We start from the raw sequence: 18,810 nt of genomic DNA, 5'->3' as shown, positions 1-18,810 counted from the left end.
GTTCAATGATGAGGCGGCATGGCGAGACATGTTAAGGGTCGGTTACAGGTAACTGCCCTCCTTAGAGAGCAAGGATGAGAAGCGGCAGTCCCTGGAGTTGGCGTCAGACGCTTCACAAAGGACAACCGACAACCAAGCTAAGAGGATGGGCGGGTCCCAGCCTTCTCCCAACTCTCTTCTCCACCCAGCGGCTGTTGCTTCTTTTCATATGCACAGGACAGCCAACCGAGCCAACTTTCTCCTGCCTGGCCAACTTCACAAGTCTCCTCAGCTGCATAAACCAACGCCCACAGAGCATTTGCCCTACCTGACTAAATGGTGGCTAGATGTGGCCTAGAAAAATTACTGGCCTAAGATCATATTGTACCCAGGCTCAAGTTTATGACTTGGGAGTCCTGTAACTTTCCCCAATTTCCTCTAGAATCTGAAAGGTAATGCTTTAAACAAAGTCAAACACAGGTGCCTGAGTGCAGCCTTTTACTTCAGTTTTAAAAACTAGCTAAATACTTAAGGCCCACGGTTTCAGAAAATCTTTTTTAAAAATATATTTTATTAATTTATTCATATTACATCTCAGTTGTTATGCCATCCCTTGTATCCTCCCATTCCTCCCTCCCTCCCATTTTCCCCTTACTCCTCTCCCCTATGACTGTGATTGAGAGGGACCTCCTCCCCCTGTATATGCTCATAGAGTATCAGGTCTCTTCTTGGTAGCCTGCTGTCCTTCCTCTGAGTGCCACCAGGTCTCCCCATCCAGGGGATGCGGTCAAATATGGGGCACCAGAGTTTGTGTGAAAGTCAGACCTCACTCTCCACTCAACTGTGGAGAATGTCCTGTCCATTGGCTAGATCTGGGTGGGGGTTCAAAGTTTACTGCATGTATTGTCCTTGGCTGGTGCCATAGTTTGAGCAGGACCCCTGGGCCCAGATCTGCCCATCATAATGTTCTACTGGTAGGTTTCTAGGACCCTCTGGATCCTTCTATTTCCCCATTCTCCCTTGCTTCTCTCACCTAGAGTCCCTGCTCACACGGAGTCTCTACTTTCTAATTCCAAGTGATAATTCAAAAGGAAAGGGGACTGGCTTGGCCATGCATCTTTATTTTTAAGAACCAGCCCTGCTTACTTCCGGCTCGTCCCTTGTCCAAGACAGGAATGTGGGACTGCAAAGAGGAAGGGTCAGCAGCTCTCCTCTTATAGGTCTTGGTAACTTTATCAACGTCGGGCTGTTTTCTGGTCATTTCCTCCATGAAGGTCTGAAGGGAAGAGTGATGTCAATTAAATCCAGGGTTAGATGAAGTCAGCGCTAGGGACAAACAGGCACCCAGGATGAAAGGGCTGCGCTGTCATTCTTTAAAGGATTAGCACACGAAATGACTGTACCAGTCAGTGTTTGTTTATTTACTGATTTCCAAAGAATGCAAAATGACCAAAAGCAAACTCAAATTAAAAATGAAACTGTCACTTTTCAGCTTGAAAGACAACATTTGCAAGCGGTTCTAAATATCTGCACCAACTAGGTCTGAAGTGCAAAGGCTCTTCCACCAGGGATTTTAGTGAGCATTTCCTGCCATAGAACATTCCACCCTCGCAGTTTAAATACTTGAATGACTTTGCACACAGAGGGAGAAGATGGCCATGTCCAACTCATATATACTTCATGGCCATACGCAGACACTTTGAAGTGGCCGAGGTTAGTGGCACTAATGTTTACTGTAGTTACATTTAAAAGGCTTGGTATCTTGCCATTCCTCATTGTGTCTCCACGGCTTCTTGTTGTTACCGACTGATCCCTACATGTTGGGTACATGGCAAAGGCTGAGGACAGGCAGAGGCTGCGATGAAAAGTGGTGGGGAAAATGTGAGGCTGATAGGTGAAGAGAGAGGCAATATGTCTCTGAAATATTTATTGTGTTGGAAAACTTGAGCCACTATGCTAAGTCTTCACACAGGGAACATAGCCTGAGAAGCTTTGCGCCACTATATACACCAATAACACAGATTCAACATTTGAAAATTTTGTTTTTAGTTACGTGGATGGATGTGTGTATGTGCGGTGCTGCTTGTCAATTTGCACACCACCTGTGTGTAATGCCTGCAGAAGCCACAAGATGGCAGTGGAGTTCCTGAAACTGAATTTATAGGTGAACGCAAGCTGACCAGTGTGGTTTCTGGGAACCGAATTTAAGTCCTAAGTGCTCTTAACCTCTGAGCCATCTCTCTAGCCCCATTAATTAAACAGGCTATGACTCAGAGCACATATGATGCCATCATTTCAGAGTTTAAAACAGGTAGCGTACACAGGCAAGCAGCCACTCTGAGAAAGAAAATGCATGCCCTTTTAAGTATGTTGCACTTGGAGTATTCATGGTTGGTCATCTGAGGAAACAGAGGAAATGCAAATAGGAAACTGTAAAGCAAATGCCAGGCAGAGCCGCGGCGATGAAATGAGATTGCTCAAAGACAGGGGGAGGTGGGGCTACAATAAAGGAACTGAGGATAAATTGCAGAAGAGAGCAGTGCTGACACTAGAGGCAGAGGCAGAGGAGTGCTTCCCAGAAGGCAAAAGAGTGGTCAAGAGGTGACTGGGGACAGACAAGCTGTAGGGCAGTTGCAGAACAAGAAAAGCCCCTGGTCTTGGGCTGGGGGGAGAAACCCTGCAATGGAAGAGAGCAGACGCCCGAGGTTAACAGGTGAGGATCACGTTTACTTACCTGGTGCTCTGCAATGAGGGCTTTCACCTCCTCAATCTCCTGTGGGATGACTTCCTTATCTTTCTCACTAAGTGTAGTCTCGGCCCACTGCAACCACGCCAGCAGAGTCTCCAGCAGTTCTTGCTTAGCGATGAGGCCAGCCAGCGCCCCTGCTAACCTCTGCTGATGTTGCTTTGCCCAGGCCAGCACCTGGGGCACAAACACACAGTTCGCTCAAGTCCTTCCAGCTCACGAGACGGTGTCATTATCGTAAGCTCTACCAACTCTAAAAGTAAATTAGGATCATTCTGGGCTTGACCCATGAATCTTTCTGCTATCCTAGATCTAGCAAGGGGCACTAAATGAGCAAGCACCAAGACCCCTCCTGAGGACCTTTGTCACCTCCGAATGCTAGTGATGTACACAGCATCCGGGTTTACTCCTGGTGCTTTGGCAGGTTTGTGTATACCTCCTCCAAAGCACCAAATGTGCTTATTGCAGACAGCACTCAGAAACGACACTCTAAAGTGCTAAAGATCTTGAATCGGAATTCTGTTCTAATCGTGTTCTTCAATTCTCTGCACAAGCACACAGGGCCCCCAAACACTCTTCAGTGAGACATCTTTTTTTTTTTTTCCCCCCAGCAGATACAATGGACAGGTGGGACGAAAACTACAGTGAACCGAACATCTGGCGTTTGAGGTCGCATGGACACAGCTGCAGATCCTGTAACTCCTTCAGGGGCCGATGCACAGAGGGTCATCTACACGACACTTTCCCATGATGGCCTCACTTCCCACAGCTGCGATTTCCCATTGCCCTGCCCCAGCTCACAGCCACTGCTACCCCAGATGACAGGAGACACACTGACCTCTTCAAACCTGGCCTGGATAATTGTCATCCAGTGCTTAACGGTGGTTATGGAGTCAGGGTGGCAGATGGCCAAAAGAGCGTCACCCATAGCAGTGGCCTTACTTAGTTCAGTTCTTTTTTCTTCCAGTTTCTTCATAAACTCCTGTAGGAGAGCAAACACTTCAATTAGCTGTTGGCCCTTGGCGGACGCAAGGTTTTCGTGACATTCATTTACTGTCAGGGTTGTAAGAATAAGTAAGAATTTCAATCTGGTGTAGGATTTGATGCTGTCTGTCTATCTGTCTGTCAGAGATATAAACTAGACCCCTAAATACCGAGCTGAATCTAAGAGTCACCATAAGCCCGACATACTTTTGCTAAGCTTACAGTCCAGTGTCACTGTAAACAGTGTACAAAGCACGCTGTTCCTCCAGCCATGCCATGCTAGCCTGCGTCACTCTCACGCCCAGGAAGGCAGTGCTTCCTCGCTATTGTTAGCTGACCCCTCTTTGAGGAAGGATGGCAAAGTAAGAAGCAGATGGTGTAATACACGGTACTCACTAGCATGGCGTACTTCCAGCATGACCTTGGAAGGCAAGGTTATTAAGTGGTGTCGAAAAAGATCTTTCAAGTTAACCGGAAGTCCTGACACCAACAGCACACGGGGTGTGAGCACTGTAGACTCCTGACTTTTCCAGTCAGAGGTTAAAAAAAACATCTGTTTTTTATGTGGGCCACACTTGGGAGGGTTTTGCCCAGTTCCAGGCATTGCTATAGAAAAGAGATTAGCTTGGCTCGGTAACATAGCGGCCATGCTTCTGCCTGCTTAGTCACTTACCACTATAAACCTAGTGCTTTACATTTATAATCTATATTATAGGTTAGTTATTGCAAGAATTTTTATAAGGCTCTTGATTAAAAAATGAGAAGTGGGCCTGGAGAGACTGCTCGGTGAGTGGAATAAGTCTGAAGACTTGAGTTTGAGGCCCAGAATCCACACGGCAGAAGGCAAAACAAACACATGGCACATGGAGGTCCATGCAACACACAGGACAACCAAGTAAATAAAATAAGCCCCTAAAGTGAAAGAGGCATACAAATAACATTTTAGTGCTTTAAATGAGTTGTTTATTTTGCATATAAATGGAAAGATTATTAACATACAATTCTAGTGGAATGTTTTGCAAATGCCAGGCTGCTCCTTAATGGAGTTTCATTCTTGAAATACACATACACCTGTGACAAAGTGGACTGACTGGTCGGAAGTCAAACGATCCTCTGGGAAAATCACCGTGCAGCCTAGAGACAGGAAACAGTGTGCCTAAGTCTACAGTGACTACTTTCTTTCAAAAGGGAGCCCAAAAGACAGCTACCTATCCAGATGTTAGGTGTGGGTGAACAGGTGTGTGAACAGGGAGGGTGGAGACACAGTCTCAAGTGTATCCAGGTGTTAGGTGTGGGTGAACAGGTGTGTAAAAGCAGGGATGGTGGCAATACACTCTCAAGTGTATCCAGGTGTTAGGTGTGTGTCAACAGGTAGGTGAGGAGGGAGGGTGGAGACACAGTCTCAAGTGTACCCAGGTGTTAGGTGTGGGTGAACAGGTGTGTACCAGATGGTTAGTTTTTTTTTCCCCTCAGGAAGGAAAATAACAAAACAAAACAAACAAGAAAACAAAACTCTTGCACTTGCCCTGTGCAGTCATGAGCGTCTTCTCTTTCCCTGACTCGGTTTCTCATTTTGTTTTACTCACCAACTGGAATTACTCACTTTATGTTGATCGATCAGAGTCCGGAGAGCATCCTCATCATCTGGCAGGGCACCGTGGAAACGCAGGGTTTGCTCTGCTTCTGCCAGCCACTCCAAGAGGGCGTGGACCACAGAGTGGAACTCCTCTGCCTAACACACACACACACACACACACACACGGGTGGGAGGAAGATTTCCCGACATACCTGTTAGTGACAGCTATAGAAATGCACACCTCCCCCGCCCCCCAAAAAAGGTTTGATTTAAATTAATTACACACATTACTCCTATTAAGAAGATTGGGGTATATAGTACTATATTTTACAAATATAAGGAGAGATATAAAACATCAGGGAAGCCTACAGGAAGCCTTGTTCACCATTCTTGCAACTCAGTGTTTGGTGCGTGGCAGCTACCAGGACTTCCAAGTGACTCCTGGTAAGTACTGGAAATTCTCCAGAGGAGCAGGTAGAAGGGTCCAGAGAATTATGAGACAGACTGGACTTTGTTTTGGTTTTTTTTTTTGGTTTTTCAAGACAAGGTTTCCCTGTGTAGCCTTAGCTGTCCTGGACTTTCTTTGTAGACCAGGATGGCCTAGAACTCACAAAGAACCTCCTGCCTCTGCCTCCCGAGTGCTGGGATTAAAGGTGTGCGCCACCACCACCCAGCTAGACTAGACCTCTCTGATGCCCATCGGGGAGGAGGATGAGCACGAAGACTGGACCTTCTGGTCTACCTGAGCTGCTCATGCTGTGGCTGCAGGACGTCACCCCGTACACCTAGCTCATTTATATGGATTTTACCTGATGAAGGGCTGCTTCTAGGCGTGTCTGCTTTGAGATAGAAAGTGCACACACGGTCTCCCAGCGGGTGCTTAATTCCTGCATCTGCACCCTGACCCAGGAGGAGTCGTCCCGGCTGCCTTCGATGAGCTCTCTGGCAGAACGCTTCAGTGCCTGCACGCTGCTGGTCCTCTTCCCCAACTCTTTTTGGAAGACCTAAGGAAACCACATTAACTTTTATCACAGTTAACTTTTAATTACAGAACCCAAACAGCAAAAATGCACCACGGTGAGATATGTAGCTATATAAAACACCACATACATATATTGGTAAGTATGGCCTTATTTTTGGCAGATTCTTCACCAGGTAGAAAATAACTCATGGTTCCTCTTTGAGGACTTAACACTGTTTGGGATAGATTTTGTTTACGTCCAGTAACATTCTCGTAAGGAAATAGGATTTAAAAAAAAATGAGATATATCAGATTTAGATAATGGTCATTGGCCTTCTCAATTTCAATTACACACACACGGCAAACACACACTGCATCAAATTCCCTTTCTTTCTGAGTCATGTGATAGAGAACCCCCAGTTCCTCTCAAGCCATTAGTGTGGCTGCCACAACACGCACGCAGGCTACCCGCTATTTGACAAAACAAGCTACAGAGACAGACTGAGAAAGCCCGGTGCAGAGAGAACAGTGAGTCCAATAGTTACGCGGTTCTTTCTTCTGTAACAAGCCCTTTCCCCAGACCACCGTAAGTGTTAACCCATGTTTTCACAGTTTAGAGGACCTGTCATCTCAGTGGAAAGGTTTTGGGGATCTCCTACCTCCTCCTCTCACCTGAGGCACATTTAAAAGCAATGTGTCATTAAAGACAATGGTTTCTTAGGGTCACTTTAAGAAGTAAAGTTGAGCCCAGGACTCTTCATTTTTAATCTAAGTATCTGTACATAAAACTAGATTTTCAGATAATTGGTTTTCTAGCTACAATTAAATTACTCTAGGTTTAAAAAAAGAAAAAAATCATTCCCAAAGCGAGCTTATCCAAAACAATCCGAACAGGATGTGGCCAACAATGAGACAGGCGTCCGTCTAACAGTGTTCAATGGCATGCAGCTACAGACAGACACACACACACATACAAGGGAAACATCTACATAGTCACTTGGGACAGGACAATCCAGTAGGTCCAAAGTGGACTTTCCAAGGTTCTGTGTACAGTCAAGCTTCTGGAGTCTTCCAACTACATTACCAATCCTTAATGAAGAATTCACAATTGATGTTCTTTGCAATGTGTTAAAAAGTCTGGAAAATGCTTTGGATAGTAAACATATAAACAGTAGACTAGGAGTACCCTGATATACCTAATTCATCACACAAGAACATTCTTGTTAGAGCAGAAGCAGAGCATTGTGGGCCTGACCAATAATGTTCTCTGGTTTTTCTTTAATCAAGATAGGATCTCATGGCTCAAAGGCAACCTTGAACGGCAGCTCCTCCTGCCTCCACCTCCCAGGCGTTAGAATGAAAGAGGTGAGTTACCACAGTGGGTACAGGCTGAGCCGGGGGTCGGATCTAGGACTTTGCATATGCCAAGCCACCACTCTACCAACTGAGGTGTGTCCTCAGCATCCTCTTTATTTATCCTTTTATTTTATGTTAGTGTTAAGTATAGCAAACTCTTTTCCACGGCTATAACCGTAGAAACAGAAACAAAAAAGGAAATAAGTATCCAAATAGGTTTCAAAGTTTAAACAACAGTCTAAAAAGACCAAGCACGTCAGAACAGCATAACCAAAGAAACATGAAGAGTACATTTTAAAATAAAATACATTTTTTTTTTTGAAGTCAAAGTTGTAACAAGACATTAGGGGATCAGGGGAAGTCCACAAGCTGTTTGCAGATAATCTCATCTCTGGTGTGTTAGCTGTGCCTCCTGCTGTTCTGAGGGCCGGCCAGGCTGTTATACCACTGGATCCTATGTAAGGGCTTGGGTTTTATACAGTTCAAGAGGAGGATTTACCCATGATCCCTTGGGAGTGTCCCAGATCTGTACACTTAGATGATGTTTTCCTTCCAAGACACTAAAGAATGGCTTTAAATTTTACCACATAATTGTTTGAATAGAGACCCCGCCCCCAAGGACCACAAAGTGAAATTACATTTCAAGTCTAAAATAGACATAGATCAAGTGATTATGAGCAAAGCATTCCTCTGATTAAGTGATATTCCCCAATACCTTTTAAAGATGGCTCCTGGATCTGCTCCATCACATGCGTCAGTGAGAAGATGATGATGTAGTGAGACATATTCTCCCAGTTTCAAAAGGCTACTACAACCACTTGCATCCTTCTCAATGCTCAGAATAAATAACTGAATGGCAAAATACAAAGTCCCGGGCTGCAAATACCTTGTGATTGTCAATCAGGTTCATCACCAAATCAATGTCTCCGTGGACAGGCTGGTCTTCTGCCAGCTGGGGCTCAACTCGATAAAGCCAGTCAATGAGGGCCTGCAGGGCATCTGTGAATTGTCCGGAAAATAACAGCGCCTCCTCCAACTTGTTTTGTCTGGGGGAAAAGGAGATAAATTAGCCTTCCAAAGTCCCTCATGATGGCTGGTCATACTGAAGAGGAGGAATAAGTGGTCAACACAGTTCCCTCGGCTTTTCTTAGAATACACTTTTCTCTTTTATGCCTTTAAATACATGCTGGGCATCTGGTAACAGGAAAATTCCCTTAGCCCCATATTTGTAAATCACTGATCCTTCTAGAGTCTAAATAAACACATGTTAAGTTTTATTTTAAAAGATCTATTTATTTACTTGTTATGTGTAAAGCTGCCCAGAACTGAACACTAGTTCATCTTGATATGGGTTTGGAATGAAGATCTATAATCCAAAACTCAAAAGTAAAAATTCCCAAATTTTCCATCATCAACATGATGCCACAGAATGCCACTCTATAAAAATCTGTAACATGCATGCTTTTATTTTTTTTTAAATGGCTTTCTATTTTTAGCTGAGGTCATGGGGTCCCGTGAGGAAGAAACAGGGGGAAATTAGCCTTGCAGATTGCCAAAAGAATGAGCGAGTATGTGAAGTGAGTCAAAACCAGGACCGACGCCTCCCAAGACAATTATCAAGAGAAAGTCGCTAAGGGGGTTCTCACATGACGCCACGAAAGACAAGCCAGTCTCAACAGAGAAACATAAGAAAAACTAGTTGGAATCCTCAGTAGCAGATTAGACCACGCAAAAACCAACCAAGCAAACAAAAAAACCCAACACATCTTGAAGACAGGTCTTTTGAATTGTTCATGTCCAACAGCAAGGACAAAAGAGAAGTAGAAAAGCATGCAGAGTAAATGCCGAGAGCTTTCGGATGCCCTGAAAAATAATCAAATATTTTCTTCACTGGCATACCTGAGGAAGAAGAGCTGCAGGCTAGGGGCACAGAAAGCCACTTCAGTAAAACAACAGCGGAAAACTTCCCAAATCTTGGGACAGGAATATCCAGGCACTAAAAACGCACTTAGAACTTCAAATACACATGACCACAGAAGTACATCACTATAACATATTATACTCAAGTTGTTAAGTTTATAGGACAAAGAAAGAATGCTACAAACTGCAGGAGAGAAATGTCCAGTAACATTAAAAGGCAAATACAGTAGATCAACAGCAGCATTTCTTAGAACTCTAAATGTCAGGAGGGCATGGAATGGTATATTTCAGGTTCTGGGAGAAAATAACTATCAATCACATGTGTTATGCCCGGCAGGTTTGTCCTTCAGTCAGTGGAGAAGGACGTCCGGGATAAGGATAAATTAGGGGAACTCAGAATCGCTAGACTAGAAGGGAATCTCATTCTTATACCCAGAAACAGACTTTAGTAAACATCATTGAGAACATTAAAAAATAATCTCACTAGAAAAAGAAACATTCCAATGAGGAAGAAAGAAGTACCTCTAATACAGTAAACATGAAATGCACAAGATAAACAGGAAGAAATAAATTACTTGAAGAAAATCAGAACGAGATGGAGATTAAAAACCGAGTGCTGGAATAGCGCCTAATTTTATAAAAACAAAACATCATTAGACACAAAAAGGAGGTGTAGGCCCCATTGTACTAGTACGTTGACTTTAATACCAAGAATAACTGTGTAACTGGAGGAAACACCCCCAAACCACACGAGAGCACAAAAGGCACCATGTATCCAAGGAAACCTAAGCAAGACCATATTGGAGCCAAAGGATGAAACACTGCCGGATGTTGGTGCGGGTGGAATTCCAAGGTAAGACTTCAGAAGTGGAGAAAACAAGAATTGACACCTGGGATTACATCAAAGCCTCTCCCAGCAAAGCAGCTGGTCTTTACTCCATCGACAACAGAATGAAATAGTCTGGACTGGACTGAATGAGAATGGAGCTCGTAGGCTCTTCTATTTGAATACTTGGTCACCAGCTGGCAGAACTGTTTGGGAAGGATGAAAAGGCACGGTCTGGCTGGAGAGGTGTGTCACTGGGCTCGGAGGCGTAGGAAGCTATACCCAGTGTGCTCTCTGCCCCTTGTTTGTGGTGTGAGATGCGAGCTGCTCCTGCTGCAATGCTTTTACTTCAACATCATGGACTCTAAGCTTCTGGAACTGTAAGCATAATTAAATACTATCTTTTACTAAAAACTAAAAAATTGCTGGCACTCGGGGAGGCAGAGGCAGGAGGGTTTCTGAGAGCTCGAGGCCAGCCTGGTCTACAAAGTGAGTTCAGGACAGCCAAGGCCACACAGATGCTGTCTTGAAACAACCAAAAACCAAAACCCCAAACCAACCAAACCAAACCAAACAAATCAAACCAACCAACCAACCAACCAACCAACCAGCCAGCCAGCCAACCAACCATCACCCAGGCTATATATATAAGGGATATATGAAACAAATGGATTTCAAATCTAGACTACAGTCTCACCCTCAAGATATTTCATGGTATATATGCAAATATTCCACAATCTAAAGGGAAAAAAAAAAGCCTCCCAAATCTGAGCATTTCTGCTCTCAAGCAGTTTAGCTAGGGACACTGAACTTTTCTGACAAAAGTAACTAGTACTAAGGATCAATGACAAAAATCTGAAGTACAGGATGTCTGAACTTTCATACTACTACTGTACTTTATTCAATACTTGATAGTTTTAAAGTGAAATCTTGGGGCCTCACAAAAATCCAGTGGGAGAGAGGAAGATTAGAAGTGTGAAGGAGTGCTGGGCCAGAACAGCCTTGCATACCATGTTACAGAGCCTATTTTATTTCATATCCAAAACAAATTCCTAAATGGGGTGTCAAAGAGAAATGATACCACTCTGACTTGTATTTTCGTATAACTATTCTACCAGTTACATGCAAATTAAAGGAGAAAAGCAGTGAATCTGGGAGCTCGGCATGGTAGCACTGCCTTAATCCTATCACTCAAGAAGCTAAAAAAGGAGGATCAGTGCAAGTCCAAGGGTAGCCTTGGCTACACGGTGAGTTATGAGTCCCCTAGAGCACAGTGGGACCATCTACAAGCAAGCAAGTAGACCTAGTTAAGACAGATTTTCCTGACCCAAAGAAGTCTCTGAGGTCCACCAACTATCTCTGCAGACACCCTACTGTGCATCTGCGGCAGGTCTACAAAGTCACCAGCTGCCCGAGGATCCTACCTTTCCACAGACTTGCCACATATGGTGTCCCACTTGTCCCTGAGTTCACTTAGCATGTTGGTCAGCTTCAGGTTGTCGTCAGCCAGGGAAGTTTTCTCCTTCAGAGAACGTCCAGTTCGATTGGTGGTATCATAGACAGAGTGTTTACCTCCGAGGGATTTCTGGAACTCCTACATAATGAAGAAGAAAAGAGTAAGTTTTTGCTTGGAGCTATTTGCTTAGCAATAGCAGGACCTTGTTTAAGGCTGGGCATTCCGTCATTCGTTCTCAGCATCCTGACCAGCCACGAGTCTCTGTATTAACTGTCATTCACTGCTCAAGGCCGAGGGTACCACTGGCCTTCATGTATAAACATAAACATTAAGGAGGCACTGTGACATGTTCATCTAGCGAAACAAAAGTAGTATATTCATTTTTTTGTGTCTATGACCTCCCAAGCCATGGCCCAGATCCCTAGTGAGAGACATCAGATCAAATCTCAACTCCTCTGGTTACTCCCAAAATAGCCATGCCACTCCGGCACCAGTAGGCACACTTTGCCTGGCAGACTGGTACTGTAGCATACAAGTTGCATATGACCATCTCCAAGTCCCAAAAGAGATTGTGAGAGAGAAGGCAGAAAAGAGTCTAAGAGTTGGACAATGAGGAAGAGGGTCATTAAACATTGAATTATGGGTGTGACAAGCCATGGCACACGTAGACTCACAGCAGCTGCAGTTGCTTACATGGGGCCTGCATAAGGATAAACCCAAAAATGTATAATAGTCATAGGTGGAGGAGGAGCTCATGAAGCCTACACCTAGGGGAGTTGTTGGTAGGAGAAGGACACTATTGGGAGTGAGGAAGTCATTGCCTTTAGTGATACAATAACTGGTCAGTTATTCATGATCCACTGGTTAGATCCACACTCATGCCCTCATGGGTAGCCCTTGACAAACTCTGTGGATCACAAAGCCCCCCCCCCCCCCCCAAAATGTGTGAAGGAGACTTGATGATGGTGGGAGGAGGATGAAAGAAGGTGAAGACTGACCAGAATATACTACATAAATTTATGAAACAACCAAATAACAAATCTTTTTTTTTTTTTTTTTCATTTGGGTTTTGGAGACAGAGTTTCCCTGTGTAGCTCGAACTCATCTGTCTGGCTCTGCCTCCTCAAGTTCTGGGATTACAATAGGCATGCATTGCCACATCTGGTTAGATCATTTTCACTTAAAGAGGCATTTCTAACAAATGGATGGCTGGCAACGGAAGACACCAGCAGGCACTCAAGCCTGATGTACAGCACTGTTCTACATAGGGACGTCCTGGGTCAGAACACAGTCTTAAATCCTGACAACTAAGGGTGTGCTCTTTCTCTTAGAAGCTCAGTGACGCCAGGAGTAGCTGTTATTATCGAGAAAACAATTTCAAAGCGACACAAACCCTAAATCTCCCTTTTGTTTGTGTGGATGAAAATTTCTAAAATGAGGGCCTTGTGCACAGCAGACAATTGGTTGACCATAGTGTTGCTACCTCTCCAGCCCCAATGCCACAAACTCTGTAGTAATTGTAATAAAGTGCAACTGCCAATCAATGGTTGAAAGGCTTTGGAGAGGAAAACATGGTCAAGTGTACACTAGTCCATTCCGGACAGAGTGATTAGATAACGTAAATTTACTGCAGGTTTTGTTGTTGTCAGACACCTTTATTGTTACCTAATTTGGACACTCACAATAAGGATACAGGTACTTTGTCTGTGAGCCAGGAAGTCAGGACTGCGTTCTGGGGTCTGATGGCTAGACCATTGGGAAAACCTGTACCCATTCGTTCTCCCCAGCTGGACAGAGCCTTCTCTCTACCTCAAAAGAGGTTAGATTACTTTTCCAGGATCAAATAGCTATGGTGCTGAGGTAACATCTATACAGCACCATTCTCCATGACTTTCATGGGTATGCATGTATGTATGTGCGAAGCGAATTACAGGCTTTCCACACAACTCAATAGCACTTGTAGAGCCAGGACTGAGTTTGTGGGCCTCTCAGCACCATTTCTTAGTTAGCAGGTATTTGTAAGCATTTACAAAAAGAGCAGAAAAGTGAGACCACTGCTGCTGAAGATACAATCTCAGAAATAAAAAGAAAGAAAGGTCAGCTCAGCTCACACTTCCTAGGCTCACGGGACAGCCAAGTGACACCAGCACAGGGTTCTCAATGCTGGCTGCACACTGGGATGAGCATACCAGATTGCAAAGTGCTACGTAGTAATCTCAAGGTTACAATTACCCAATTTTATTGCGTTTTAACAGCCACACTTCAAGTGTTTTAAGGTGACCAACCAAATTATTTAGTCTACTAACAGGAGGGGACCACCCCAGGGAAGTCTTAAGTAACAACTCACCCACAGTATCCCACTACTTCTACAGCTTGCTGTCAGTGAGGACTGGTCTCGTGTCATTCTGAACAGAATGCTTGTGTTTAGAACCAAGGGGTTGCCATGGATTTTCTCCATACAGCGGATACAAGCTAAACAACCAATCTATGGGACTACAGAAAGACTAGAGCTTTCTAATGATAGAAGACCCCAAATGCTGACTAGAAAAGTCTTCTTTAAAAGTGGTTTTATGGACCGCCTTAAGATGTATCTTGGAGAAATGGTAGCACCGACAACAAACAACACTGGGTAGAACAGAGGCTACTATTCGCTGCATATTTTTTTCTCTGGTTCTCTAGCAGCAAACTGCAATGTCACTTTCACAAGACTAGATAACACCCATGTATATATTCAAATAGAGCATTTTATTTTGAGCAGGGGACTAATTTCTCCATCGTGGCAGCTCACAGAGAGGAGCCATCAGCAAAACAGGCCAATCTTAAGTCTTATCAAGTCCAAGGGCACATATGCTTCCTCCCATCATCCTCTGCTCACCACTCTCTGGGTGACTCCATGGAACACATGTGAGGACGAGGTCTAGATTTTCTGAAGATGATGAAACTTAGAGTTACCCCACTGTTTTTTTTTTTTTACAGGTTCAGCTTTTTATTGAGCGGGTTAACAAGAGGTTTAGTCAAAAAGACCAAAGCCCATGTCGTCATCCGACTCCTCAGATTCTTCCTTCTTTGCTTCCACTTTCTTCTCCTCAGCTGGGGCAGCAGCGGCGGCTGGCGCAGGACCTCCTGCTGGTGCAGCTCCCGCGGCTGGAGCAGGCCCACCAGCCCCTACATTGCAGATGAGGCTCCCAATGTTGACATTGGCCAAGGCCTTTGCGAACAGGCCAGGCCAGAAAGGTTCAACGTTGACACCGGCTGCTTTAATGAGGGCATTGATCTTATCCTCCGTGACCGTCACCTCGTCGTCGTGAAGAATGAGGGCGGAGTAGATGCAGGCGAGCTCGGAGACGGAGGCCATGTTGTGAACTGCCGGCACGGTGCTAGTCGCCGGATGAAGTGAGGGCCTCACCCCAACGCGGCCTTAGCTTCCTCGGAAGAACCGAGCACCTTGGCGGCAGCTGAGGAAAAGCTACCCCACTGTTTGCTAGCCATTTAAAACCACCACGCTCTAAGCAGTGATTTCCATATATGTAGAAATCTGACCTCTTAGAATGGTTGACAGTAATCACACTCATCTGCTCACCTGCTCACCCACGCCGTTATCTGTGTGAGCAGTGGCCCCTTTATCCTTTATAGGAGAGTCACAGCTACAAAGGAGCTGAGCCCAGGACCTAGAATGTGCTCTTCGAGTGACTAGTGGAAGGAGTCTCAAAGGAAAAAACGTCTTTGAAATCTTGTTTCTACATTCTTTTAGTCTCACAAAGAAGCTGATTAACTGTTTCTTTAAGAGAAGGAATCCCTCCCCTCACCTCCCTCTCTTTCTGTTCTTGGGCAGTGTCAGTCAACATTTCCTACCTCTCAGTTTAAAAGGATCTGCTTACTTATGGGACAAGGTTTTGCTATGAATCTCGGGCTGGCTTCCCCTGCCTCAGTTTCCCACGCAACTGTGATCAAAGGTGCCCACCACTGCATCTGGCTCTCTGCATCTCATACTCCAGATTTATCTTCAAGATGAGACTGCTCCATTAAAATGTGGTAACTTAGGAACGTTGCCATGAGAAGCTGAAATGGCGGCGCTCAATCAAAACCCTGAGTGTATTCTAGACTGCAGAAGAGGTGCCATTTTCATTTCATGCTTTCTTTTAGAAGCCAGTACTCACCCTTCCTTTTTGTCTTGTGATGAATACAGACACGGATAAGAAAGAAAGAGCAGTGGTCTTGGAATGCACCGCGAGTGCGCTTTTTAAACGAGAAGCTCACCTTGTGCTGTGCCAGCTGCGTTTTTATTTTGTCTGGATCATTGGCAATTTCCAGATCGGAATCCAGAGAACTTTCTGACTCTTCCAGCCATTCCATCAGCTTACTCCAAGCTTCATGGAACTGTTAAAGAGATCCACATTTATCCAGAAAGTTGTGGAGCACACAGTGTTCAGCATAGTATATTATAAAACAGAAACAATCACCAATGGATATACTAAAAATCATCAATTTGAAATTTCCCTTGAAGAAAAATGGGTGATGTTCTGTTAGCAAATTGCAAAGTGACCAGCCACACTGGACACATGTGACTGTGGCCTTCGGTCATGCAACTGTATTCAGTCAGCACACCAGGCTTATAAGTACAGGAAAGACCCAGACAATTAAGGCACTCTAGGGCATGTACCCCGCAATTGCCTCCTTTTGCTCAATAGTTAACAGAAACTCTCAGAAAGCTATCTGTTTGGTTTATCTGTCTCTTTACATATCTTGACATTCTTCTGTGCTCAACTCCTATGTTAAAGAAAGAATAATAAAAGAAAACAGTACAACACTGGTGAATTATTCTTTAAACCTGGCAAGAAGAAAAAAGGCTGTCTCCTTCTTAATAAAAGGTAATCTGGCATCCTTATCTCTGTTCTCAGAGGCCCATTCAGTGCTGACCCACCCACTGTGGCTTGATATGCACAAATACTGCTATGCTAGCATTCTAACAATGTTTAATTCTGTTTGCCAACCAGGAACTTGAAATTACTCTGAGTCAACACGTTTGTTTCCAACCACAGTTTTGTTCTGTTTTTTTTTGTTTTTTGTTTTTCTTTTCTTTTTTCCTGCTTATCTCACAGAACAGCAATCGGGTACAAATTCTGGATACCAATTATGAAACTGGTTAGACGTTATAGCCTATAATAAACTTAAATGAAGAGCTGCATAACAAAAGCTAAAGACAGCAGGGTACGATGCCTGTACACCCAAACATGCTGATAATGAAGTAACAGGAGCTGCGTAGCCATAGCAGCACAATCCGGGCATGCGGTCACAAGCTGCAGAAGTGCTCTAGACAGCACCATGGATCTGGCCTCCCTGCCCAGCACATTCCTCTCATAGTGCTGATTAATTTAAATGTGAAGGGGAAAAATGAGGGTAAGACAGCTCATGATAGCCAAAGCCATAGAGCTTTAATCAGCACACGAGACAGAACTCAGGACAGAGGAGGAAAGAAACGAAAGGGAATGGTCCAGTAAGCTACGAGGTAATCTGGCTCATAAATAGATGCGGGAACAGCTGGGCTGTTGAGGCTAGGTTCCTACTTCCAAATCTATTCTGAAGCCACAGAGATGGGGCAAACGCTATCTATTCACATTGGAAACAGGAAAACAAAGCTGGTTAACTGAATGAGACAGGAACATTGGTTAAATGGAGAAAATGGCAAGCAGACACTAGCACGCAATGAGCTCTTGTAAATTAGCTGCTCATATCCATGTGGAGAGGAACATGTCAGGTTCAGGATGAACACTGTCTAACAGAATCACTGGGGGCGGAGTCTACTCCGGGGACAGTGATACTGAAGGGGTCACAGTTCCCACTTGGAAAGGCCGTTTGGCATTTCTAGAGCCTTTACATTCATCCTGCTAGCTTTCTACACCAAAATGCTAGACTCCTCCTGTGAACACATTCCTGCATCGCCCCGTGAGCAGGCTCTCTGGACAACAGACCTCAGCCTTACCAATGCCAGACAACAGGGGCTGAATGAGGCAGAAGCAGAAATCACAAAATCCAGCCTCAACATTACACTGCCTCTAGTAAGAACAAAAATAAATTAAGAACAATCTCTGCTAAGTGAGGAGGAGAGATCCCGCAGAGCAGGAAGATGTGCAGTTTCCTCCTTCTCTGTGGGTAGTTCGGATGGATGCTAGTCAGTTAATAACAGGTTAGGAGAGGACGGGAGAGCTCCCTGTGAGGTTCGTCAGAGTCCCTAATGAAATTAAAAGCAGCCTTCAGAGACTCGGACAATCCATTTCAAGTGAGATGGAGCTATAGCAGACTCTTTGGGAAGAAATGAAGGCTGTTAACAAGCAGCGCGGGAGGGAGGGATGTCGGTGAGAATATGTTTAGCTTACAGAGTTTACAATATAAGCAGGTCTGGTGTGCCTGTCTGAGTAGGAGAACGGGATGTAAGGACAAGGGGAAAAAGAAACATACCATGAAACAAAAACTTCTAAGCTCTTAATGGTCCTTGACAGTAATCTATAAAGATGAGCTACTTATAGCCTTTCGAGATGAGTCCCTGTGGCCCAACGTAGCTGCCACGGCAGAAAGTCCAAAGGCAGGCCACAGCCCTTTCAGGAAATGAACACCATGGCTCCCTTCTGTTATACGGTGATGAAGGCCCCATAATCGCACATTTCAGCAGCTCCTGCTCACTTTCTGTCAAGGACAGGGAACATGAGCCAAGACTGTTACCTGCTTGGCTCTCTTCCTCGCCTCGTCCAAGGATCTTCCTCTCTCAACTAAGCGCTGGACCACCTTCTCCCATCGACTCTGTACACTGATGAGCAGGTTCTTAATGAGCACCACATCTTGTTTCTGACTGAAATACTTCAGGTGGGTTCCAGTTTTGTCTAGTTCTATTATCTGCTCACGGTGAGAATTTACTTCATTGGCAAAGACCTTTCCCCGCAAAGAAAAAAAAAAAAAAAAAGAACAAAAACAAAAACATAATTAGAAACAAGGGGAAATGGACTGGCTTTAA

At 44.5% G+C, this 18,810-nt stretch overlaps 2 protein-coding genes across 2 annotated transcripts in view; both read right to left on the bottom strand.

Moving 5' to 3' along the window:
- The window catches only part of Dst (dystonin), a 405,110-nt gene that overhangs the window by 17,171 nt on the left and 369,129 nt on the right, over positions 1 to 18,810 (bottom strand). Inside the window, exons 85-93 of the mRNA XM_051153028.1 lie at positions 18,522 to 18,728; positions 16,062 to 16,181; positions 11,773 to 11,942; positions 8,489 to 8,648; positions 6,095 to 6,289; positions 5,313 to 5,441; positions 3,564 to 3,707; positions 2,714 to 2,902; positions 1,126 to 1,255 (exon numbers count right to left, since the gene is read on the bottom strand). Coding sequence (XP_051008985.1) covers positions 1,126 to 1,255; positions 2,714 to 2,902; positions 3,564 to 3,707; positions 5,313 to 5,441; positions 6,095 to 6,289; positions 8,489 to 8,648; positions 11,773 to 11,942; positions 16,062 to 16,181; positions 18,522 to 18,728 — 1,444 coding nt within the window. The remainder of the gene's footprint in view (positions 1 to 1,125; positions 1,256 to 2,713; positions 2,903 to 3,563; positions 3,708 to 5,312; positions 5,442 to 6,094; positions 6,290 to 8,488; positions 8,649 to 11,772; positions 11,943 to 16,061; positions 16,182 to 18,521; positions 18,729 to 18,810) is intronic.
- Positions 14,779 to 15,268, bottom strand: LOC127195558 (60S acidic ribosomal protein P1). Its single transcript, XM_051153027.1, has one exon. It carries the CDS (start codon positions 15,157 to 15,159, stop codon positions 14,815 to 14,817), a length of 345 nt encoding a protein of 114 aa, XP_051008984.1. The 5' UTR covers positions 15,160 to 15,268; the 3' UTR covers positions 14,779 to 14,814.

This window comes from Acomys russatus, chromosome 11 (genome assembly GCF_903995435.1).
Source record: "Acomys russatus chromosome 11, mAcoRus1.1, whole genome shotgun sequence".
Taxonomy (NCBI): Eukaryota; Metazoa; Chordata; class Mammalia; order Rodentia; family Muridae; genus Acomys; species Acomys russatus.
Note: the sequence above shows the minus strand (reverse complement) of the source record. Positions and strands in the feature narration are given on the sequence as shown.

Bases quoted from the DNA above. Each gene is read 5' to 3' on its own strand.
- LOC127195558 (XM_051153027.1), bottom strand. From the start codon at position 15,159: ATGGCCTCCGTCTCCGAGCTCGCCTGCATCTACTCCGCCCTCATTCTT.